The following is a 25,850-nucleotide window of genomic DNA, read 5'->3' on the forward strand; positions in this document are numbered from 1 at the left end:
TATAAAGAAATGCTTTTGAGTATCTTTAAGATGTTAATATTTGGTCCACATGCACACAACACACTCAAAAATGTTTTCTTTCCTATGTGATGTGAAACATACTAATTTTTACTTTTTTTTTTTTTTTTTTTAAAGATTTTTTCATGTAAGCCAAACCCAACATTTTTTAGTCTCATCAATCTGTAAGTTCTCTAGGCTAGGCCTTCCCCATAATAAAATGCATTTTAAACAAGTTAGCTATCTTCAAGTTGAGAAAAAGTATGAACTATCTTATTGTTATTCCTATTGCAAGCACAGAAATCAGTTTGGTTCTTATCAGTTCAGCAGAATGGGTTCATCACAAGAACAGGAAATTACACAAACAGCAGCAACATACCATTTATCCCATGTTTGTTTGTTTATTTGTCAAAACATTCTACTGTATGATCACAAAACATAAGAAGGGTATTTAAAGGCAAATAAAATTAGGTTCTGTGCAGTTACTTTGGCTGCCTCAACTCTGTCTTTATAAAATAAAATATATCTCAGCCTACATAATAACAGTATCATAATCTTTTTAATACTGAGATCACCATTATATTGGCATTAACGAGAAGTATGTCCCTGCAGTTCTCTTATACATATATACCGTGCCCAAGAATGGCTACACACCTTAAAAGACAGTGTAAAGATTATAAATTCAGCCATTAGAGAGGAAATGGTATATAGATTTTTAAATTATTATTGTTTTCCTGACCACCTTTGTCCCTAGCCACTTCATCAGCTAAAACAAAGTACATTCCCTCATTATAATGATTTTTCCACTGAATATGCCCTTTTATTATACAACCCTCCAACAGTGCTTGCGAGTGCAACAGAACCACGTAAGTTATAGTTACAGGCATGATTTTTTGCTGTTTGCCTGAAAAAATATCCTAGAAGGGGAGAAAAAAAAAACAACCCTAAAACTTCCATTAAAGAGGACGAACAACAATTTGCAAGCTACTGGACAAAGTAAGGCTAAAAACCATTTGTAAATTGAGGAGATTGCCAGTAAATCTTCTTTAAGTGCTCTCCTTCATGGAGATGATGTAAGGAGAACCTCAAGAACAACAAAGGCGCTCTGCTTCCATAGCAAGGGGAAGGAACCAGTGAGCCAAGACAGGCTGATAGACTTTAGCATAATTTGCCGTTTCAGGTGAAGGAAGCCAATGAGCTGGGATAGGGCTTGACATAATCCCGTGCAACAGCAGAAAGGGGCCATTAAAGCCAAGATGGGCCTTGGTATCGTTTCTGCTAACCCTGCGAAAACGCATTTGGCATTACTGGTGGTGAGACAAGAGCTCGCCACGCTGCTGAATTAGCATAACTATAGGGCCTGAGAGTATCTATAAACTGCAGCGGAACTGCTGAACTAACAAATGGCTGATTTAACACAATAAATAGCACATAGGAAAAATAATGCAGTTACAGCATCGTTAAGACAGCTGCAGAATGAGGAGGAAAGGAACTACTCAAAAGCAGTACTGCTTCTGGAATACAGAAATGAAAATTATACATGGGATGCTGAAAAGGAGACATGTGAGGGTCATGGAAAAACAGTTTCCCAGGGAAACACGAGCAGGACAAGGGCACAGCGACCACAGGTGAAGCACCCAGCAGCAGCACTGTCCGGCCAGCGGGAAACCAAGGAAGCAAGGAACAGAGGCTGTGGGCTTGGAAGGGATAAAAGACAACTCAGAAGGCCAAAAACAGCCGAGTGTTCAAAGCCCCAGCAGGTAGGAACCGACCGGGAGGATGCAATCACCCTCTCCAGGGATGCAGAAGGCTGGGAGGCCCAGCGCTGGGGAGCACCGCCATGGCCGTGGGCTCTGTGCCAGCACTGCAATGCCTGCGGTGTGTGGTGGTTGCAGCCGTCGCTGCCGGTACTGCCCAGCATTAACGGCTATTGAGCATCCGCTGCCAGTCTCGTAATCACCTCAGCATCCTGTCTGTTGTTATTGATTATTTAAGGCTATCCATCTCACAGTTAAATCTTGCTAAACCACAGTTGCACTTCGCACCGCCGTTAAATTTCTATAAGCAATTAATAAGAGTTTTGAAGAGCTCTTATACACTCCGAGTAGTTACAGACTCTTTATTCACTTCATAATACATCGCCGAATCCTTTCCTTCTCTCCAAAAACACCAAATTAAGCAAACCCATTTGGCTCTGCATACAAAAAGCGCCTCCTTCAGATGCAACAGACAGCTAAACAGGTTGTGATCGAGATCAGAGCTCCCACAAAAGGCACAAATACACAGGAAGAGTGCAAGATGCAAACTGTGTCAATGCATAAGACCGAGACCATAACTAACTGCAAAAAAAAAAAAAAAAAAAAAAAATGCAGCAAATCAAGCTAGATCTTTCTGGAAAACTGACCTGCACGCCCCGCTCCCCTGGCGGACTCTCCCCCCACTCATCCCCTCAGCCCGCACTGCAAAAGAAAGGCGCCGCGTCGCCCCCGCGAGGCGAGGCGCGGAGCAGCCGTTGGCCGCCGGCTGCGCGTGGGCTGCGCCGCGTGGCGCCCCGGAGCACGGCGGCCATTTTGTGGCTCCCGCCCAAACCTAAGCGGCCATTAATGTCATTTGTGTTGGTTGTTTTTCCCCAGGTGGAGTGTGGTTTGTGTGTGATAGTAACAGGAAAGTCGTCTTGCCTTTTAACATCACCCTTCATCCATCAAATATTATAATTAAAAGAAACATTTCATTTTCGTGCAGTAAGTTATATTGTGCAAGTGTGACTGGCCGCTCTGGAATAAACCCTCAGAACAGTTCAGCTGCTTCTTGCACGTTTGCACCCACCCCGATTTTCTACAGAGTAAGAGATCTCAGCACTCCATTAAAGACAAATCATAAAGATCAATATGTTATAGCCTGGCACTTAGAAGAGTTGTATAATATTATGCAAAATTGACACAAAGCATGCATTTAGAGCACCTGACAATACTCAATGCAGAGAAAATCAAGTTTTCTGCTTTGCCTTTGTCTCTTATTAAATCTGCTTACAGCCTCTGTCACTATGAAGTAAGCGGGGGAAAGAGCGGAAGAAAATGAGTGTTTTTTTCTTTATTTATCATATACTTACATTGTTGCACAACCCAGTGCCAAAATCCTGCCTGGAAGCTGCTTGTTTCTGATGAGGTGCTCTCCCAGTGAGCTGTGTTTACTCACTGACAGCACTCAGCAGCTGGCCCAGGCCCTTCTTACAGCTATGGTAGCACAGGGTGTTAGGTGATGCTTCCAGGAAACACACAGTTTATGTAGTCTGTGCTTAACTATTGCTTTTCCTTCTCCAGATGCTGCTGGTCAGAGGCCATTGGTGAGGCATGAGCTGGGTATTGTGTTTAACAGTAGAAGCAGTAGCATCATCTCACTGATTCTCTCCCTGCAGAGCACCAAGTGAGAACCTGAAGTTCATTAAAACTGCAGCTTTGACTAGCTTGGCTGGAAATTACTGTACGGAGCTTATTACATAACGTATTCCTCTGATGTATATTTTACTTATCATAGATTATGAATGAATAGTAGCATGATTTTAGATAAAGGGATGGAAGGTAAATGTCAGCTGATGATAATAGTCTCTGTATCAACATAAGTTCTCATTGACTCTGTAGAATTGTCCCTTGAAGCTAGACCTGGAAGGCTGTGTTTTATGGAACAGTTTAGGTGTATATTTGATAACCAACTATCTTAATTAGTTCAGACACCAGCAGTCTTCTTGATCATTTTGGTTCTGTTCCAATCTCTGTTGATGCCTATGAGAAAAGCTTTGTTATTGTCAAGGGAAAGTAGATCATATTTCAGCCTTTCTATCTTGCTTTTAGTAGCTGATACTGGGCTATCTCACAGAAAGGGAAAGATCCCAGTTTTAGAAAAAAACAAGGATAATGATTTTGGCCATCCATTTTTTTTTTTTTTTTCTTCAGGATATTAAAAACTGGAACAAGTAACAGTCTTTCTGGCCGCCTGAGAATTTATCATGACACTCTGATTTGTGGATAGTAGTAGGATAGGTCTGAATTCAAGTTGCTAATGTGTTTCCTTGCAATTTTATTCCAGTTCCGTTAAATAAAACTAACAGATTCCATATTTCTTCATTTAATTTGTTATTGCTGTTACACTTCTTCATGCCTCTAACAGCATTTTTTTGAAAACTGTATCTTTCAATGTCTTTTTTCAGTTCTTATATTAATAACTTACTCTCCTACCAGATGCAAACTAATTGCTAAGCTCATACACTGCTATTATTATTATTATTGGTATTAGTAATGGAATCATTATCATTCTCATCAGTAAAAGCTAGCTCATTATCTGATAAGTCAAAATTTCCTCCCAAAGATTTTGAGGTATTTGATTTTCCTCATTTGTATTCTCAGAAGTCATTTCTTCTTCAACTGCTGAAGATGAAAATGCACCTTCCATAAGTAAGCTGCCGTTCTGTTTATTATGCAGCTTTGATTATTAATTTTTCTTTTCTCCTCTGCAGCACAGAAAGCCAAGAATAATTGTGTTTTCAACTGGTTTGTGGCACCCAAGAGGGTGCCTTTCAAAAACAGCTACTAGGGGTTAAGTTGTGATTATATGGACTTGAGACAACTATTGATTAAATCTATGGGAGCTGATAAGACTGATAGTTGAACCACAGAGTTAGTTGAACCACATTCTTGGGGAATACACTTTGGGAAGAATTTCAAATAATATCAATGACAAGTTGGCCTTTTACAAGTCATGAAATAACGTTTTCCTTCTTTGTCAGCCCATTTTCTCACCCCTATTAACATAGCCAAAACCTAACCTGAACTCCAATTAGCTAAAAGAGTTGCACCATCTCAGACAAGGCTGTCAAGGTGGGCATCTCTTCTGTGGAGTCTGAATTCTGCAGACATATATTCTAAAATTTATCTCTTCTTAGAGAGGCAACTCTGTGACTTTTCTTGATCATCACCAGTCAACAGCTCTAGTATGATGGGGTCATACTTTGTCCAACTTTCTTACAGCAGGTTTCAATTAGTATCCATCTTATTTCTCCTTGACACTATAGAGAAGGTGAGATTTTCTTTCTCAGAGCTGTTTGATATGGGCGCTGTGATCGTTAAGGCACATGGTTCTCATCTTTTTCTCATACTTCTTTATATAAATGGGGTCAGGGATAAAAGTACACAATGAAAAGTGCCAAGCACATTGAGTACACAGGATAGTTGGAAAGAAAATGTAATCAGTTTAAGGTAGGAGGAGTGTTGTTTTGTTTTTGTTGCTTACTCTGGCTTTGTTCCTAACTGCTTTTTTCTTGCAAAGAGATATTTCTGATGATGTGATACAGAAAACCACCCGATGTGTGAGTTGTAAGCGGCCTTTTAAAATTCAATTAACTTTATTTAATTAGATTCATGCATTTGTAATATCAAGGAGTCACATTACTGAAAATTAGCTTCAGTGATGCTCTTCTAATACTACTGCACAGCTATTTGTTGCCAAATGTAAAGAAAGCTAATTACTGGACTTGGTCTCCCACACTGCTGATGCTGCTTTGACCATCTTCCCTCATATGACACAAAATTATGCATGCCTGCTACTAAATTGTTTTTTAAATCCGAGATATCCAATCCCTTTAGAAAGCTGAGCAATTCTATTTGTTTAGCCTGGGACATCAAAACCAGAGAAAGAATTCAGATATCTGATTTCCATTTATTTCTCAGAGAGATTATAACTCTCTGTATACAAACACAAATTATGCCAAAAGAAAGGCCTTTGCACGTGCTGTCTCAGCATCAGACAACTAGTCATGCCACAGCATCAGGCAGATCTCTCTCACTTAGCTTTATAAATAGAAATCACCATATTTATCCAATGTACTGAGCTAAGACTAGTTAGTATTCCACTCAGCCTTTCAGAGGAGAAATCCAGATCAGTACTATGCTTGGAAGCCTCTCCCAGGAAACTAAGACTTATTTTAAAGATACGAATATTTGTACAGATATCATAGCTGGTTTCTCCAAGTAGGAAAAAAATGTGGCTTTAAAATATCACGCAGCTTTTTACCCACCACAGAAACGCTGGTGTTATAATGTAAGCATGTTAAAAGCAAACTCAGTATATGGAAACAAAGTTAATCACCGTTTCAGTGCCCTGGAACTGCGGCGTGAGCAGAAAGATTGTACCCAAGTCATGACAGTTTGTAAAGATTTGGGAAAACATGTTTCATTATCCCTACCTTGACAGTACTGAACCTGAAAATGACACTGAATTTTCTGAATGGGAGTTCATATTTTCTTTACATTTTGTTCTAAGCTGTAGCCTAGTCAAGATTGAAATGCAACATGAAGAATTGCCTAAACCACGTCAATTTAAGTGCAAATTTATACCTGCTTTAGGAAGATGCAAGACAGACTGCATAGAGAACGTTATGCATTTTTGTTCAATTCCAGCAGTGCTGTAATAGATTACTGTTTTTCATGAAAAAACTCATACTTAGTATGTAACTTCTGTATCTTTCAGTGCTGACCAACCTGCAGAGTATACTATTCTGTCTGAATTATACGCTTGCATGAAAACAATGAGAAACAGAAAAAAAAAAAAAAGAAAACAGGTAGGAGGGCAGAGAAAATCAATGCTAGATAGAAACAAACAAGCAAAAACAACAACCAACAAACAGGAAAAAAAAATTGTATTTACATTCTATGAAGCCTGAAAAACTCTACCTGAACTCTGTACATATTTGCTGAGGGAAGCAACTACTATTATAAAATCAACACTGACTTCACGATGTGCAATACATCTGAAAGAATGCCAAACCACACCCAAATCTAACTGTAAATTTTAGGAAAATTCAATTTAATTTGAGATTCTCCTGATAGGGTGATAGGAAGAGCACTGGTTGCACACTGGTCTGAGTGACAAGACCTACAGAAGCAGAGCACTGGGTCGTTCCCTAGGATCTCTTAGGCACCTCTTTCTGCCCAGAGAGTTGGATGTCCTGCCTGAGAGCTACCAATGTAACAGCTTTTACAGTTTATTGTAGACCGTAAGACTCCTTAATCAGTTGCTATTTGATGTCCAAGCGACATTCACGGCACACCTCAATTCTTGTGAGAACAACAACTATTTAATATTAAAAACCAGTTTCAGTATGAAATTAAACACACAAAACTAGTGATATGATTTTCCATTACTTACACAAAATGATGAATTAACCTCAAAACTAATTTTCCCTTTTATTTTACCTCAGCTAGATCAAAATAAATTGCCAGTGTTTCTGCTTATGTCGTGATTATGCAATGAAAAAAAGTTCTTACCTGCATACTCTTGCAGCTTGGATTAAAACGTACCAAAATGCCTCATTTGGTAATGGTTGGCTTTTCTGGGGTTGATTGAGGAGTTCTTGAAAATAATGAATGAAAAGAGCTTTAATACTGATGTCTCTCCAGTAAAAACATCTATTTCTTAAATCTTTTCAGAAAAGGAACAATGTTAGAAAATGTCAGCCATACTTCTTCCCCTAACAGAGGCAATGTGGGTCTAACAGAAGACATTTACAAGAATTTTTGTTGTCTATTATTCTTTTTGCTAGCGCAACATGAAAGATTTTTGAGTTAGATATTTGAAGAGGGTATTTTACAGAACAGTTCTTTAAAAAAAATTAATAAAAATTAAAAAACCATCAGATGGAGGTTTTGTTAGTGATACTGAACATACCCCAGGAGAGGACTAGCAGCAAACATGAGACAAGAATTCTGAAGTAGACACCAAAGACTTAGCTCTATTTTATATAATCATAGGATATGAGACTATGAACTGAAATCAGTTATGTTAAAAAAGGCTTTCCCAAATATTTGCAGTGAGGAAGATGATCTCACATAGACTTTTGGGATAACTACATGTCAATACATATATATATATATATATATATATATATATATATATATATATATATATATACTTCATTTAATGATAGTAAATGAATTGTAAGCGTTAATAGTCTTGCACTCTAAATAAAGGCGCTAAAATACAACCATGTTAAGCATGGCACAGAAACATAAGTACAGCAGAAATGTATTATCCTCCCTATGAAAGAACCATCAGGATTTGCTTTGTTGCTTTCCTCAAGCTCCATCCACATGGCACCGTGAAGTTAAACCCTACATCACCAGGCAGTGACATTTAAATTGGTAGTTCTCCCAGTTTGATAACCACCTCAGGTTGGTATCTGGGTTTGGTGCTCATGCCTTTCTGCCCTTGCTGGGGCTGTACCTTTGATGGCAGAATGCAAAAGGCACCTTCCTGCTGATTTTAAAAGTATCTGTAGGTTGTACAGGTCATCCTGTGGTGCACAAACAAACAAACAAAAAAAAAAAACCTGTTTTTGTTGAATAGAACAGTGGACTGGAAACCTTGGAAACCTTGTAGGCTCTTTTTTCTGAGTTCTCATGAGTGACTCTGGGTGTTGCACTTACACTTAATTTCTCCATATGTATAATGGAACAGTAACACTTACCACATGTGATAGGGCACTTACTTAACCCAAAAGCCAGAATAATTCTTTGTAGCCTTCCCATTGCTCCAGGTACTGTCCCTCTGTGCAATTCCATCCGCTTTGACATAACACTCCACAAGTTTCAGACTTTCAAGTGTCATCTATGGATTCAATCACTTTTAGTTTTTAAATAGCTTCTCTGCCCTTCATGTAGAAAGGAAATTATAAATAGGTTTACTATCATGTAGCATTGAGCATGTGTTAAAACTGCCAGGAGATAAGTGGTCTTTGATTTTCAAATGTATATTCATGGATCAATATTCTCCTTTCTTGCCATATACATATCTCATAAATTATAATGTCATTAAATCTGCAGAATGAATTTGACCTTATCCACTGAGCATCATGTTTTAGTATTAATAGTTATGTATGTAACAGCAATTGGGAAATACAGCCAGACATGTGAATGACATATTCCTATCTTTAGAGCCTGCCTTTACTCATTCAAAAAAAATGCACTTTGAAAACCATAGCAAAAAGAATTGGTATCTTTATTTTTAAACACTGAGTTAATGCTGGGATTGTATAAAATTCATATCTAACCAGCAAAACTGCATTCATCTATGCTTCTAATGTGGCAGAAAGGCTTGAATTTGAGTAATTATGTATCTCTGGACTAAGAGTATGGGTGCAGCCATTTATTTTCACATCTGTTACAAGAAGGAAATGCATAGCTAAGTCCAAATAAGAAAACACATCACATTAAGAGGTAGTATATAGGTAGGTTTTCATGAAGTGTAATGTCTTCAGTTCTGGACAAACAAGGCTTTGGTGTAAAATTCTAGCATTGCAAAATACCACAAATTAATTCGGCAACGGGTTAATTTTATACAGTGTTTCATACCAGGGAGAAAGGGAACAATGCAATGAATAAGAAAGGACTGATGTGGAATGCAGAAATATATTTGCTAATGTAATACAGCACCAGATCACCGAGACATCGCCACGTGCTGACGAGAAGAACACCACAAGGAAAGGAAGGGGAATGCTTTATGCTGGAGAAATTCATTGTGAGATAATAATAAAGTGTAACTGGCCAATATTAAAGAGGTGCTTTATTTGGCCAAAATCAGTGGATTTTTCTCAGGAAAGAATTTGATTCAAGGTACTTAACAATATCAACGTAATGCTTCATTTGTATGGGTGAGAAATAGAAAAGCAATAATGGAAAGTGTCGTTAGGACAGTGTCAAGCCACAGTGTCCTTGAAACAGAGTAGAAAACTTCTGCAGGAATTTAAATTACACCAGAATAGAAATCTCTGCATAAAGAACTACAAAAGAAAAAAGACACAGAGAAACAAGCAGGCTAACTCACAATAAATGATTATTTGATTATTTTTGCGTCTCTCTTGCTTAGAATAGAGCAACTTCATTATAAGTTTAGGAGCTATACAAAGTTACATGGGATGAGATAAAGTATTCAAATCTAAAGCTAGAGGCGTCAGAGAAACTGCTTTCTTCTCCAGACTGGATCACACCAGCACCAGGAGCCACTGGCTGCCTCTTCCTTTATTATTTTGCTTATAGGTGACAACAGTGGGCTCTGAGTTCTTGCTTTTGTTCTATCCTATCCTTCTTCTGTGGATGAATGTTTATCGTATGTTATTTTGCGGATGGTGCTGTACTTAGATTAGGTGCCAAGTTGGAATTTACCTCTAGGATTGTTAAAATGGTTATTTAAAGAATAAGCAAATGTATATTCATATAAGAATAATAATTAAAAAAATACAGCCAGTGCTTCCTGTGAGTACTGTGAGATAAGAAAACACTATTGTATATCTTGAGCATATATTTCTGTCTTATGCTACTGCCTAAAGCACCATCACAGAGCAAAGAAATGAGAAATTTTAAAGGCTACTGAACACTGGAGATGTGAGATCAGCACCAGACTATTTAGCACGGGTTCTTAGAATGATATGTAGGGAAGATGCAGTGCTCAAGGACTCTCCAGCACATATTTATAATTGCAGCATTTGCTAGGCTACTGTGTAACACAACAGCCTAAAATAGAAAAAGACAAAAAGAAAATAATGCCTCCCTGAATCCCTCTGAAGTGACTCATCACAGTCTCTCTTACAGCTTGCTTCTTTTCCAATGTATCTTTACCTTTCACTGCTTCCAGGTTCATTGATGCAAAATGCTGATTGTAGCAGTTTTCACAGTTATGCTTTTCTGTCTCCATTTCTTAAAACCAAGCAGAACAATTCCAAAGGGTTTAATGAATTAAGCACCCTCATTTTCTATCAGTTTCACCGGATGATAATGGCATTGAGTCACTCTCAGATCTGCAAACTGAGCTGAGATTTCTACTAAATTGAATGAAGTTCAACCTTGAGAATTTGCTTCAGTTTATTTTAAAATAAATGCTTAGACATTTATTTGAATTTCATTGTGCCCTCTGGACACTTCAGCACTTGGACGATACTAAATTACTTGGAGGAATCTGCCTTGCTTTATCTGAATCATGGCTATTATTTCCTCTTAAGAAAATTATTCCACAACAAATAGTGTCAGTGCTGCACTAGGAGTTTATGAGGAAGTTTTGGCCCTCTATTCTATGAGCAAGGGCTTGGAAACATATCAGAACAGAGTGCTAGGACCATGGACACATGGCAGGGAAACGACATGCTCTTCCACCTTACGTGATTTAACAGAAGAAAGAATGACCTCTTCTCAAGATGCTGCTGTCAAGGGGACAACAGCTCCACTGAAATTAAATTCTAATGGTAACACAGGCAGAAATGTCAACTGTAAATCAAAGAGGCTGTTTAGTTCAGCTTGCTAGAAGGCTCGGACTAGTCTGAAATTTCATGTCATGCTGCCAGATTTATAATGATACGAGTGGGTACAGAGTCTGATCTGCCATCTTTGATCCGATAAAATATTCAGGCACATCGTTTTCAACTTTAAATGTCCACTTTTTCTCTTTCAGAATCAAATTCTTCCCTGATGATACGAAGGCCAGAGTGATTCCACTGACTCATACAGGCTTTTCCCATTTACTCTATAGTCAGTGGAGTGACTGTAGATTTAAATCAGTGTAATTGGGAGTAAAAGTTGGCTTTTTAAGTCTTCTACTTCTATTTTTAAAATCTTCTCTGTCAAGTTTCATAAAGTCAGATGTGAAGATGAATTTATTGTTTAAGCTTCTTTTTCCTGCAGGCAAAAAGCTTAATCATTTTTTTCTACTGACCTTGTCTTGTCTAAAGATGAGTCAATGAATCAAGTTATGAATGATATATCATGAATAAATGATTTATGCCTGGTCAGATCAAATATGATGTATTACTTAGGTCCTTGAGTATTATTGCATATAAAGATTTATCTGAAGTGTCATACAATTGGTCAGGGAGAAAATTCTTAAGTCTTTGTACATCCTCTTGGAGAGAAAAAAAAAAAAAAAGAAAGAAAAAAAAGAAAAAGGGGGTATGTAACTGTTCTCTGACAAGAGACATTTATCTTGGCAAAAATGTCTGTCTCTGACAAAGGCTTAGAAAGGACAGTCCAGCAGGTATGGTTCTCTGCTGGAATGCAGGGGGTCCCAGATATGCCTGTCTTCCTGATTCTTTGCAAAATCCTTTCACGTCCGTAGGGTGTCATGACACAGATCAGCATGGAGACTTGGATGTGCTTATACAAGTCTTTTTTTTTTTCCTAATAAACTTGCTGGTTTAGTATAGCTGTCTAACTTAGCATTCATCATATAGATTATCCATTATTGAGTCCTAACAATGTTAGAACGTAAACATATTTTCTGGCTGAAGTTTTTCAGAAAGTATCACACAACAGCAGTAACCACTGCTCCCTCTTACAGAAGATTTTATTACATTTATAGCATACCTGCAAAGTAGTTCCTCAGGCAGACTGCATTAGAGATCCCTAAAGTGTGCAGAGTGAAGCCTGGTCATAGCACTGAATGATCTTCAAAAAGCAAAATGGTGCAGAAAAGTTATTAGAATATACAAAGCCTACAATGTTCTGAAGAGATAAAGAGGTATATCACCTCTTTCAACTTCATGCTGTTCGTCCTCACTGACATAACACACCTTCCCAGCTACACTTAATGATACTAACCCTAACATATTCGATCACCAACTAGATCACACTTTGTTATAGAATGTCCTAGTGTCTACTCAATGAGCTACTTATCACAGACACATTCATTTTTATTGATTCAGGAATTACAGAATGGTAGGCATCAATATGTAATTTGAAGCAAATTACTGTATTCTGAAAAGTATTTTTTCTCAGAAATATTTATAGATAATGGAAAAGTATAATCATTCTGAGATAGTTCCCCATATTCCAAAAGAAGGCAGTAGAACCAGCAAGAGCTGAATGGGCAGTTGTTTATTACATGTATAATTTGTAGGCCTCATAGAAGTAATGGGGCCAATCTGCTGGCAGGTATTTTTGCACTGTTCTGTCACTGGAACTAAGCATTTGCATTCAGTTTACACATTTGCACTGACCCGAGTCAATTCCTTGGATGGCTATAAAAGTAACTGAGGCAGAATTCCACCAGTCTAAAAGTACTCAGTGGGAGATACGAAGGTAGCTGGGGGAAAAAAAAGAAGCCATGATGCTGCAAGCAGCCACTGTAAATATTTCTCTTAAAATGTAATGAGAAAGTATCAGTGGAGTATGCCATGGAACATCAAGATAAATTCTTCATATATTAATAAAAATGTTACATGCCACAAATTTATGTATTGAATTTTCATACTTTAAAAAGAATTATTTAAAAAGCTGCCTTTTTATTTCAACTGCTGCTTTCCCTGCTATTTCATAATAGTGAATGATAGTGAAGTTGTCACTTTACATACAGGATAATAAATTGCCTTATTACGAATACAAGGCTATTACTCACTCGTAGGGCCCTGATTATGTTAGGCTAGGAGAGCATGACAAGCACCTTATGAATGGCAGAGTCCTAAAAGTGAACTCAGTTGGTGTTCATTATAGGGTCATTCTGCTAGCATTTGTAATGTGAACTTCACATGTGGGGATATCAGCTCATTTTTCTTGCTCAATTCAGAAGTAACATCTGCATATGAAGGTCCCCCACTATAGATCTGCATCATCATTTCGGATAACACAGTGATCTTTCACTTTAGGAAATGCAGTGACACATGACATATGTGGAAACTTACTCAGCTAATTTGACCATCTTTTATGTGCAGTCCCACGCTGACAAACACCTGCCTGTCACCCAGGCTAGACAAATCCATCCTGATGGATCTCTGTTATTATCCAGAGAAAAAAAACCCACAAAAATAAACTTGGAAATGTCAACCTTTCGGTGGTAGGTGCAGACAGCAGACCCCTTTCTCCTGGCTTTCCTGGATGCTGCATTCTAGTTTGGAATTCAACAGTTCCTTTTGATAGGTATTAGATATTTCAGTATCTGAGTAGCCATATGGCAGTAGGTCTTCTCTTGTGCTACAGCTTACACATATCAGTGCTACTTGATCTTAAACCACAGTGTTTAACCTTAAGGTTTTTATTCTCTCTTTTGTAATGGCCTCCACAAGTTTATTCCAACAATTCAAAGACATTACCTCAGGCATTTTGTCTCCAATATTGATATAAAATTATCCCTTTTTGCTTCACTTTACATAATCATTCTATAACTTTCATTCTAAACTGCATGACCAACAGCCATGTGAACACATACTGTTTTATGCTTTATATTTTATCTTTCTATATTTTCAGCTCTTAAAGTACATCTCTAGCTACAATTTTCATAGAAAAAATACTTTCCCTTCTTCCTGTAGAAGAGACAATGACAGAGTTCTTATCATCACCTTCTCTAGTCAAGGCTAAGGGATACAGAATGCTACTATCTGAAACTGATTTGTATTATACAGTATGAAAGCAGCTTATATTTACAGAGTGGCAGGTAACTTTTTGTTCAAGGGAGAAGTCAAATTTGTAAGTACATTAGCCACTATAAACTGATGGCACTGACATTAAAAGGAGGTAAATACTGGCATGGTATTAGTTCTGATATGCGCTCTCTTTTGTGCAGTAAAAGCAACCCTTATCCAATGGGATAATTCATCTCTGGCATATCACTGACCTCAGCTGAAATATACCAAAGATGAATTCAAGACATTGACTAGAAAACCTTACTAGATTTCTCTTTAAATGAGACTGTCAAACAATGTCAGAGAGTGCTTCTCCCATATGTAGCTCAGCCTCAAACAAGTGGATGAGATCTTCATTTGATGTATGCTGACAGTCTCAGAGGACTGATCTTGGTTTACAGTATTTGAGATGCAGCCCAGAGCTTCTTCAGCTCAGAGGAGAAGACTATAAACAGAAAGTGGTTGAAGTAAGGTCAGTGGACTCTTCAAGGTCGCTTTGCTGAGAGAACTATCTGCTTTGGTGACTCAACAAAAGACTTAATGCTTTTTAAACTAACTTATTTAGACCTAGCTTACCTTATCTAGCCCTAGGACCACTCACTCTCCTTCTTGCCTGTTAGGGAGAAAAGGGTGATCCAGCTGTTGTTACCTAAGTATCTCAAAACTGATTCTGCTCCCGGTCCCATTTCCTGCCGATGAAACATAGAAGGTTAGCTTTCAGGGCCCCACTTTCTCTTTCAAAGAGATTTGTTACTTTACTAACTTTAGTCTATCCTGACTTGTCTCATACCTTGCCCTTCCCACTATAAACTGATCAGTGTGGGGCGATCCATTCTCAGTGGTCTACAGCACATTCAGAACAGCTTCAGGGCTGGTTAAACAGGATCAGATCTTTGGGCAACAGTCTGACCTCCACTTTTTGCTTTCTGTCACAGTGAAATCTTCTTAGCAGCAGCTGCCTTTCCCAGTGCCCATTTTTGTCACTCTGAGGACTTTCATCTCATTCTGGTCAGATTGTGCTGGATTCATCATTTCTGCTCCCATCCTACTGGTAAGATAGCACATAAATGTTAAACTGTGACAGTGTCAAATTACTCATTACTTCAGTTGCATGGTTACCATATCTAATGCCTCATAGAAAATGCAAATGCCTTCATAATTACACGCAGACTCCATTCTAATGCGAATCTCTATGCTATTACTTGACAAGGAATACAAGTGCAGAAGATGCTATATAGCTAGCTGAAGGTTAAAGGAAAAAGTGGAGATGTTTTATATTCCCTTTCTTTCAGACAAATGCATTCTGTACAAAGCTTGGCTACTTGGAACTACTATAGCATGTTAAAAGTATATATACAATATATGTAAATAACATGTTATCTGTATCTATATCTATCTATATCTATATATATAGTTTTATTGTTCGGATAGATACTTGATGAAAGAAAATAAGGTTTAAATCTCCTAGGCAAGGCGACAGAAGATTTTGATACTAAGGCAAAGAAAATTTGACTTTAATTATGTTTATCGGTGATCCTGACTTGCTCAGATCTATCAGTAGAAATGGAAAATCAGATTCTTACATAAAATTCTTGATGTACAGCTGACTTTTATTTTCATGGCACGTTTACATGGCTTAAAGAAAACATATTGTGAATGACCACGTTTCACAAATTAGTCTTTGACATTCCATGAGATATTGTAGTCAGAGCCGCGGTATGTACAGAGCTAATGTACCAAACCAGATTTATATTCTAGCCATTATTAAAAACATCAGAAAGGTATCAATTTTATTTTTACTTTTAATTTGGTGAACAAAACAGCAATTAAAAAAAAAAACTATACAAAATTGAAATAAAATATGGAAATACACATTCATTTTACAATGACACCAGTACATTATACCTCTCAAGTGCTTCATTAGTAAAGAAAAGACTTCAAGTTCTCCTGCTATAGAAGGGCTGTTCTGAAAGTCATGCCTCCTATTTTATTTTGTTGACCCGTGATGTCAGAGTTGGTGGTATGGCAATAAAGGTTGAATATTCCCAACAATATTCCATTCCATTTTGTTGCTGTGAGACAGATGGCAGCAGAGGGGGAGTCTGACAAAACAGTGTCCAACATGAAAGTGTGTATGAAACAAAGGTATGGACACTGAATTCCTCCATGTGGGAAAAATGGTACCCATTGCCATTCATGGACACTTGCTGAACATCTATGGAGACCAAACAGTGGGGGGTGAGTGGTGCATTTCAGCAGTGATGACAGCAGGTCACCTCTGCTGGAGCAGGTTTTTACAAGTGCAGCATGCAGGCTCTTGTTTATTGCTGGTGAAAATGGTGGTGACCATGTTGAAAAACATTTTGTGGCTGAGAATTTGCTCCAAGAAATAGTTACTGTGCTCTCTGTATTGGTTGCTGTTTCCTTGGAAACAAACAGGAGGCATTACTTTCAAAGCAACCTATGTACTGTTAGCAAAGCATGGAATTCTTACTTTCGTGAGATACCTTCAGATATAACTTCAGGATCTCTGAGCTACAGGAAAAACTGATCATCTGAATTTCATATAATCTTCACATTTCATCAAGATTTCCAGAACTAATTGGTCTCTTCCTTCAGATAGCATTCAGGGTTGTTTTTTTTTTCTTCCCATGTGTTTGGTTTTTCTAAGTCCCATGCTGAATGCTTGGGAGTTTGATCCAAAGTGTCTATTTTTGAAAATTGTGATTCTCAGAAATGTACAGGGCCAATTTCTTTACACTCGAAAGACCAATTATCAGAATATCAGGGCTAGCTATCTACCAACATCTAAAAAGTGGATAATTCAAAGTTTACCTGTCAGATCCCAGTTTCTGAGGTTCTGTCTAGCTATATTTTTCTTCCTTACGCTTCTCCTTCTTCCAAGTTTCTATTATACTTTAATGCCCTGGGATCCATGTTACCAAATCAGCAGCTTGAGAGGCATATGTTACAGCTCACTGGCAGAACCAATTAAAAAAAAGAAAGCAAAAACAACAAAAAAGCAAATGAATATAATTCCAAATCATTCAGTGCAATGTACATTATACATATCTTCATATTCCAGTTCAACTTCTAACAAAAATGCAACTATGGAAAAGTCTAATTCACACAACCACTTTCATAAAAATGTCTATTACTGAATTCCAGTCCACAGTGCCTTCTGTACAAACACTGTCACACACTGCAAAAATCATATTCATAGCACAAATAAGTAAAATGTACTTCTTAATCAAAGTACGTAGAATCTACTTACATTAATAGTTAACATTACCTTTTCATTATACTATGTTATAAATGTACAGTTCATACTAAGTAAATTTGTGTTGCAAATACACTGTTTTATTCAGACTCGACATTTTATAATGCATTATAAAAATCACCTTTCATTGCACATTTCCGCATAATATGATATTTATTGGTTTCCAGGAATCATTGCATCAAGATTATATTACTGTGTGTTCAAAAAAACTAGTTACTTAATATTCTGAATTGACTAGCTATCAGTTGTGGTACTGTGATTTTACTACATGAAAATTTGGACATAGATGGAATGAAGTCATCATTCAGGCATCCCACATGCTGTGTCAAAGATAACACAAGTTGACAGCAGCTCCCTTGAATACAAAAGGCAGAAATGCTTCCATATTCCATCTGATTAGTTCAAATCTGTAAGGTGTTATGCAACATAAAAATAATAGTTCATACTGAGACTAACACGATCACTGATATCAGCATTTGAGCATTAATCCTCAAAGGTACAGCAATGAGCAAACACAACTAAGTATGAATGCAATGCTAATATCTGGCCTTAGGCAGTAGAATATTACTTTGTAGACCTGTACTAAAACCCTCCAGACTATCTGCTCAAAATATCTTCACTAGCATATATCTCACTGCATGCAAATAGTTAACATACTCCCACATGAAGTGTTGCTTGAATTCATTATATATTCATTCCATATCTTCTGGATATGGAATTATATTTATTTTCCATTTGTCTCAGAATACCAAATCATAATATATGTAATAAGGGTATATTGCGTATTGGCTTGCATAAACTGCAAATGGAAAGCAAAGAGAATTTGTATTCATCTTATCTGCTTTAAGTATAAAATATTAAGCACCTCCTTACTTCTCCTCTAATGCATTCATTGACTACAAGATGTTTCAGCTGTTGAGAACAGGAAATGAGACTACATGAAAAAAACAACAGTGTTCCACTATATTTCTTCAGAATCTTCTGTACACAAACTGAAAACTCCAAAAACCCTGGAAGTACTTGCAAAGTATGTTATTTAACTTTTTAAGGACAGTGGGGAACAGCAGCCTGACCTTGGCCAGACTTATCCATCCCACTTCAGCATCATTCAGATCAGTAGCAGGACAGTACTACGTATAGAAGCTGACTGGGGATACAAGGGTCCCATTATGAACTGTGGAAGCACACTGATAGCTCAGACAACACCTGTATTAAGAGTTTGTAGCTGGTGCTAACAGAACTGAGTGTTTACAGTGCCGTATCACCAGTGTGCTCCAGCTAGAACAATTTCAAATGGGGGAAAATTAGCAGGTCAATGCAATATTATCACACAACCATAGCTGTTCTCTTTAGTGCCTGAAAGCATCATGTTGCATACTTCCACTGCCACGTGGCAATAGCAGCCACCTAAGCGTATTGCATCATATAAATTAACAGCTCAGTAAATGACTTTCTTTCAAGATCTATGCTTTGAAATACCACCTCTAATTGTATCAAATAATCCATGAGTGATCAGACAGGAAGACCTTGCATTGTCTTAAGACATGGTAAGCTTTCCATAAACACTAGAGAAAGCAGGCATTTAGAAGAAAAATAAAGAGCAAGACTTCATTTTCAAAGGTTTCTTGGAAAATAAATCAGAGATAAGTAGCTTAAACAAAACCAAATAATCTTTCTTAACAAAATGGATTAGGCTGACAAGTAACTGTATACAACATTTTTGTAGCAAAAGTTGTTCCACACCCATTCCCTGATTAAATTTCTCACTGTAAGCTCTTGTATTAATTCCAATCTGTGAAGCTTAAATGAGAACGTGTACATTAATCCACACTGACATTTATAATAACTATTCAGTTAATGCTAAATTATAATACATCGCTTGCATGTACACATTTATATGTTGCCCTGTGGGTTTAATTCACCAAGAGACTCCTCAGACTCTCTTTAATGTAATAATCTATATTGAGAGATTTAAAGAGAATAGACTGAAAACAACATTTGGTTATTAAATCTTTGGGGAAATTTCACAGATAGTGGCCAAATCCTGCTGACCTTACTCATGTAGAATCATACCCTGGTGAGTGATCACGGTAAAGTCAATCCCGCTGAAACAAACAGACCATGCCAATATGATCGAATAGAAACAAACTTTCAGTGAACCTAAATCTAAAGGTGTACATATTCTTCACTTACGATGAGTGTGTAGATATGGCCAGGGACAATGGGATTAAAATTAACGAAAAAGAATATTGGGCCCAATAGCACCATAGTTTTAAAAAACATACAGTCCAGTTCAGACACTCATAATTTGCTACTGATCTGCTTTCTCCGTGAATCTTCATTATTTTTAGGCACTTCCTTGGTTCAAGTGTCCAAATTCAAGTACATTTTTGTGCATATGGCTTGAGTCTTTGCCATCCATAATCATTTAAAATACTGAAATACAGGAGCCAAGTTTTGCTTCTGCTCTAACCATCTTTTCTTTCTCATACATTTATACATGCACCTTTCGTATTTAGCCATATTTAATGAAAGGAGGCATGTACATGGCCAGAAAAAAATCACATGCCTTCTTACTACCTGTTTTGTTTTGCCAGCAGCTAGGTACTACTTCTGGTTAAGTTTCTCTACCATTTCTTATTATTCATTCAGATTTAAAAATTTTATATCAAAACTTTCAGGATTATTTTCTGCCTACATTGGTACTTTTGAGGAAATTTCCTGCAGAAATGATCCAGAAGCTACAAAAATTTTGTCTACTTCCATTCAAAAAGTTACAACTGAAAAATTGCAGCTTGTGTGTACTCAGTAGACACTACTTTGAATTTAACAGATAATATCTCCTTATATTTATCCATTTGGATTTGACCAGGACTTCTGGCTTTCCAGCACTTTTGGTGCAGTAAGCTGTACTAGGAATTAGAATCAAAACGTACTAAACCAGGTGAGCAAATCTTCTACTACTCTTTGTAACTTTCCACTGAACTCAAGCACAATGGGCAAAGAAGCTGAACTGATTCAAACACAGAGTCAGGTCTAGGTGTGGTGAGATGAAGGACACTGGGACAAATACCTCACTGATACAGGAAAGTCAGGAAAAAAAAAAAATCAGGGATCTGACGTAATAGGAAAACTGAAATGACTGACATGCAATCCTATATCTGTATTGATAGGCAAGACATTTTTACCATAAATACAACCCTTAATAGACAGTAACTAGTTATTTATTCTCTATTTCTGAGACTTTTACTTGCCATACTAGAGTCTCTATCCCAAGTTTTATGGACTCAGAGCTCCAACAGAAGACTCTTTCCTACGTTTTGAACATTTGCAGTGCTGTATAAGGCTAACTGCGCTCAAACTTTGGGTCTCTCACATCTTAAAGTGAGATTTGTTTCCTAGCACTCACCTTTCTCAAACTGGCAGAATACCAATAAAATGCTGGAGAGCCAAAGGGAATGAACATCTTCCACTCTTTCCTTGTTTCCTGAGATAGCGTTCATAACATTTGTCAGACTTACCCATTTCTGGGTAACACAGATAACAGCTTAGCACATAAGGCTTTTGAAGAACGTCTTAACTACTCCCTTGAAAATGCAGGTCCAGACTTAACTGCATTTGTTGCATTTAATAGCTTTTAAAGCTAGAACGACCCATGCAATTACCTTGTCTGTCATTCTGCATAACACAAACTACAGAATTGTACTGAGCTCCTGAAGTTTGATTAACATAGATACATTCATAGAATATAGCTGCCCGTGTGCTCCCTGCATTTCCTAATGCATCTTTTGTTCTCAGTGAGCCTCTTAATGTATACAGAAATCCTGTGACTGGGAACCAGGCACTGTGAAGACCTCAGAGGATAAAAAAAAAACTAGTCTCTACAACTTCAAAATAAACCTTATGTCTTGAAGTACACATTTCCTTATTGTACTTTCCTTATATACTTTCCTTTGCCCAGAGTTGAATGAAATGATGGTTATCCTTTGAATGCTTGTTTAATTAACTTATTAATAATTAAAAAACTAAGAAATATAGGAAGAGATTTGGAGAAACTATAACTATAAACGAAAAAGACATTTTCTTACTACGAGAGTAACCATGGACTGGAATCCATCATCCAGAAAGGTGATAGAGTCTCCAGGTATGGATAGAGTCTCCAGGTATGGAGTCTCCATACCTGGAGATATTCCCAAGACTACTGGACACAGCCCCTTCCTGAGAAAGCAGCTCTAGGTGACCCTGCATGAGCAAGAGTGTAGACTAGATGATCACCAGAGGTCCCTTCTGTGATATTTGGGAGATTGAGCCATTCTCTACCTACTGCTTCAGGAACTGAGGCCAGCTAAGAGCACCCTTTTATACCTCCAGACTGAAATACTTTCTAAAACGTTAAGTGAAGAAATGCAAGCTAATTTTTGCATGTAGTTATTATTTACACTGGAGTTTATGCAGATGTACCATATCACTGCAAGTAAATAAGTATTTCTACAATGTTTTCAAGATACAGTGCATTTGCATATTTGCACAGACACTTTATATCAAAATAGCCTTGTTTTTCTTGGATGATAAAAGCAATTCACTGCCTTTTTTAAGGTTACTATTCAAAATTCAGCTCCCATGTACTTATTATTCATATGAGTTGATTATACTTTAGTTTCTTTATGTACTCTCTAAAATATGCACTAAGAAAATCTTATTAGACTTTTATTATCAACTATCTTAACATACAAATGTTGCAAGTTGCAAGGATTTTCTGGTTTCTGAGAGGATGACTCTAGATTACTTAGCAATCAATGCATTTGTTATACCGTCTACAGCAGTTGATGCTTCTGGAAAGGTAACAGATTTTTACTATCATTCAGGCAATTTGCAAACATACTGCAGCCTTTAAAGGCACTCAATTCATTTCAAAATAATACAGGAGTGAATTCAGTCTGGGTAAGCTACTATGATTCACTAACTTCTCTTAGCTGATATTCCACAGCAGAAAAATTCTGTTAGAAATACTACAGGTATTTAGGACCTTAACTTGCACTAAATGCTTTGAAGCAAAAAAGTAGGATTTAAAAATCAGTAGGAGGATATGGCTTAAAAATGCCTTTTTCAGAATTGGTGCAAATAATATCACTGAGCACTCACTTGCATACAAGCTGAACATTTGAAATAAAAACCTTGAGATCTAGAAGTATGAGACTGCGTTGAAATTAATGCATTTTAGATCTTGAGTAGTTCATCTGATTCATCTCTATAACAAGAATACATGATTGTCTCTAGAATGGACAGGTATTTATAGTAGCAAAGCCTCTTGTGGTGGAGCACATTGAAGTCTGCTATTTTTAAAGCTGTTATAGAAGGACATTAGCGAGAAAACAAAATAAATGTTTTAGTGAAGAATTACATGGTTGGGAAATTATACATGAGAGATACTCCTCCCAACAGGTTTCACTGATTTTGCATGAGTACACCTCAGGCTACACTAGAGGAAGTCTTGTTGGGCTATACAGGAAGCAGTTATTAAATTCACTTGGCAGAATTAAAGGAAGTGATAATCTCCATTTTTGGTCTCTTAATGGCACCTGATTCTATATCATTTAAGACCACAGATGACTCCACAATGAGTCACCACTGTAAAGAAAATGTTACTGAACATACTGTTAGAAGAGCTTCCTCTATTAGAAAACACAGTTCAATTGTATGCAAATTGTATGTTCAAGTGCATGTAGTACATCCTGAAGCACTACCACACAATAAACACACAAGTCAGATGTAGCTACTCCAACCATTCAAATATTGCTGTAATTAAAATTTCTAAACAAAAGGATAGACAAGCCTTGGAGCATCATAATAAACGTTACTCTTTAGAAGTCAAACTCTCTTTGCAGTAAACACATTTGATACCTGAACTAGCAAAGGAATAATCATACATTCTTGCTTATCAGATGCCAAGTAAAATGAGGAGATAATACCTAAGTTCATGCAGTCATACCGACTGTTGCTGAACATATTCTCACTTCAGTTGTGAATGTACAACTGCATAGCCCCATCTCTGGTCAGACCAGGTATGCTTTTGCCCACATTTCAATAACTTGCAAAGAAATGTAGAAACAACACAAGTGTATGTACCCTACCCTAAGGCCATTGCTAACAGAGGCTCATTTGCCAATATCATTGGGAAAACAGAAACACAGATCTGTAAACAACTCTTATTTTTCACTATGTGAACATATACTGCAAATGTATTGTGCTATTTTCATAAGCTTTCATACTTTCATCAAATTGTGCACTTAGAAATTTTCCTGAAGGCGTTTCTTTACATTCACGTAGATACTTGAAATGTTTTTGTAATGTTTCCATGGGAAATTGGGAAACATTAAACGATTCCAACAAATAAATTATACTTTAATTCTAAGAATCTATATAAAATTATTTTTTTAAGCTCTTCCCAGAATCATTTGGAATTGTAAAATTCTAAACCCAATAGGGTTTAACAACCTGAAGTGTTTATATTATTAAGACTTGCAGTTCTTAAGGGTACGTTATCCCCTTAGAAGTTTCGGACTCTGAACCTCCTCATCCTCTCATTCAGAGATTACTTCAAGCTAACAGTGTAATAATGTGATTACAGCCTCTGCTTCATCTGCTTGACTTCAGAGGTGAATTCCTGGTTCTGTGGCAGAGAATTTTTTTTTTTTTTTTTTCTGACAACAAGCCAAGTCCTATATTTGCTGGGCAGTACTGATCCAGCCTGGACTAACAAGAATGGCCAAATGGTAGAAGCTCAAAAATGTTCCCAGAACTTCAAGCTCTTATTTTCATTTACTGTTCCCTGGAAATTTAGGGAGACCTTGATTAGCAACATAAAAGCTTACAAGGCCTGTAGGCCTTGGACAGGGCAGCTCTTTTATTGAACATAAAGATCCAAAATATTTCTGCATACATTTTAACGACTGATGCAAGCTTTTCAAATTACTTGAAATCATCACACAAAATCTCTCTCTGAGAATTAGTAGGGAAAACAATTGTTTCATTCAAAAGTGGGATAATCAAAGTTTATCTGCATTCTCAGAATTGAGGTATTTATTGTTCCACAGGAGTAAAGATTTTGGATTGCACTGATAAGCAAGTTTTGAGCATTTCCAGATTAACTTCCACACTGCATATCCCAGGAAATGCCACATCCTTCAATTACTTACCCTGAAAGGAGTAAAGAAGTTGTTGAGTTTGCTGAAGAATTTAAGGAACAGAACATGGAAAGCTCACCTGGGCATACCTCTGGGGTGTTTCAGAACCAGCTCTTCAGTGTATCACAGGACATGCTTTGTACTTTGCAAGATCGAGCTCTTTAGTCATAAAAATATACTTTACATATAAAAATACAGCAGATGTCCTTCCAAAAATCATTAAGTGTTATTCTCTCCCCTAGTTTTATACATTCAGAAACAGACAGTTGAGATATACTGTAAACAGTGCAAAAGACTGTTTTCTGTTTATAAAAACACACATTGCATTACATTTAAGTGCCAACTGAAAGAAAAGTTGAGAAAGGTTTTATCCTCAGAGAAATTCTGGTCCAAGTCGAACTTCTGTTTAGTGAGTTGTAAACAAATTGTCTTGGAATGCAGAGAATTCTCTCATTTCTTTCCAGCTAAGGTAGTCTCAAAAACATCAAGTCCTGCTTTGAAGTAAACCTGAGCTGAACTGATGCTGTTCAGCACCTCTGACAAGGTTGCTTGAATGGTCTCATTTGACTGATGTAGTTTGCAGTGCTCCAGTGCCTCTAGCAGTACTGAAAACTGGCTTGTCCTTTCATCTAGTCTGTAAAGAATATTTCTAAAAGAGAACAATGGAGAATGATAAACTTTTTGCTCAAAACAATCTTCAGAAATCATCAAGAATCCCTGCAAGTATCAGTCACATGGTACAGACGGTACATGGTACGCACAGGAAAGCTGACCCGTGGCAGACTGAAAGACAATTGCATATTTATCAGGCTTTGTAAACTGCATCTGTCCATTGATCTATGTGTAAATATGATGAAACATTCACAAAGTCTGTGAAGAAATCTCAAATTCCTCTTTGGCCTTTGAAAATTTCATCAGTATCGTGAGCTTATGCCCATCACAACCCTCATGAAGAATTTCATGT

The 25,850-nt window shown here is 37.2% G+C and overlaps 1 protein-coding gene and 1 long non-coding RNA gene across 21 annotated transcripts in view; both read right to left on the reverse strand.

Annotated features, from left to right (window-relative positions):
* LOC107054119 overlaps positions 1 to 15,666 on the reverse strand; it is a 154,971-nt gene extending 139,305 nt beyond the window's left edge. For 6 of the 9 annotated variants that reach the window (XR_005862175.2, XR_005862173.2, XR_005862169.2 and 3 more), the window contains exons 1-7: positions 15,213 to 15,666; positions 14,999 to 15,111; positions 13,706 to 13,795; positions 13,025 to 13,110; positions 12,393 to 12,473; positions 8,534 to 8,695; positions 7,314 to 7,398 (exon numbers count right to left, since the gene is read on the reverse strand). This is a non-coding gene — a long non-coding RNA (uncharacterized LOC107054119). The remainder of the gene's footprint in view (positions 1 to 7,313; positions 7,399 to 8,533; positions 8,696 to 12,392; positions 12,474 to 13,024; positions 13,111 to 13,705; positions 13,796 to 14,998; positions 15,112 to 15,212) is intronic. The other 3 variants (XR_005862164.2, XR_005862168.2, XR_006930995.1) reach the window with 3 other exon arrangements.
* A 345-nt stretch (positions 15,667 to 16,011) lies between these two features.
* NAALADL2 (N-acetylated alpha-linked acidic dipeptidase like 2) overlaps positions 16,012 to 25,850 on the reverse strand; it is a 379,774-nt gene continuing 369,935 nt past the window's right edge. For all 12 annotated transcript variants that reach the window (XM_040705739.2, XM_040705733.2, XM_040705736.2 and 9 more), the window contains one exon: positions 16,012 to 25,535. In XM_040705739.2, the coding sequence (XP_040561673.1) occupies positions 25,337 to 25,535 (199 nt within the window). In that variant the 3' untranslated portion in view covers positions 16,012 to 25,336. The remainder of the gene's footprint in view (positions 25,536 to 25,850) is intronic.

This window comes from Gallus gallus, chromosome 9 (assembly GCF_016699485.2).
Source record: "Gallus gallus isolate bGalGal1 chromosome 9, bGalGal1.mat.broiler.GRCg7b, whole genome shotgun sequence".
Classification (NCBI taxonomy): domain Eukaryota; kingdom Metazoa; phylum Chordata; class Aves; order Galliformes; family Phasianidae; genus Gallus; species Gallus gallus.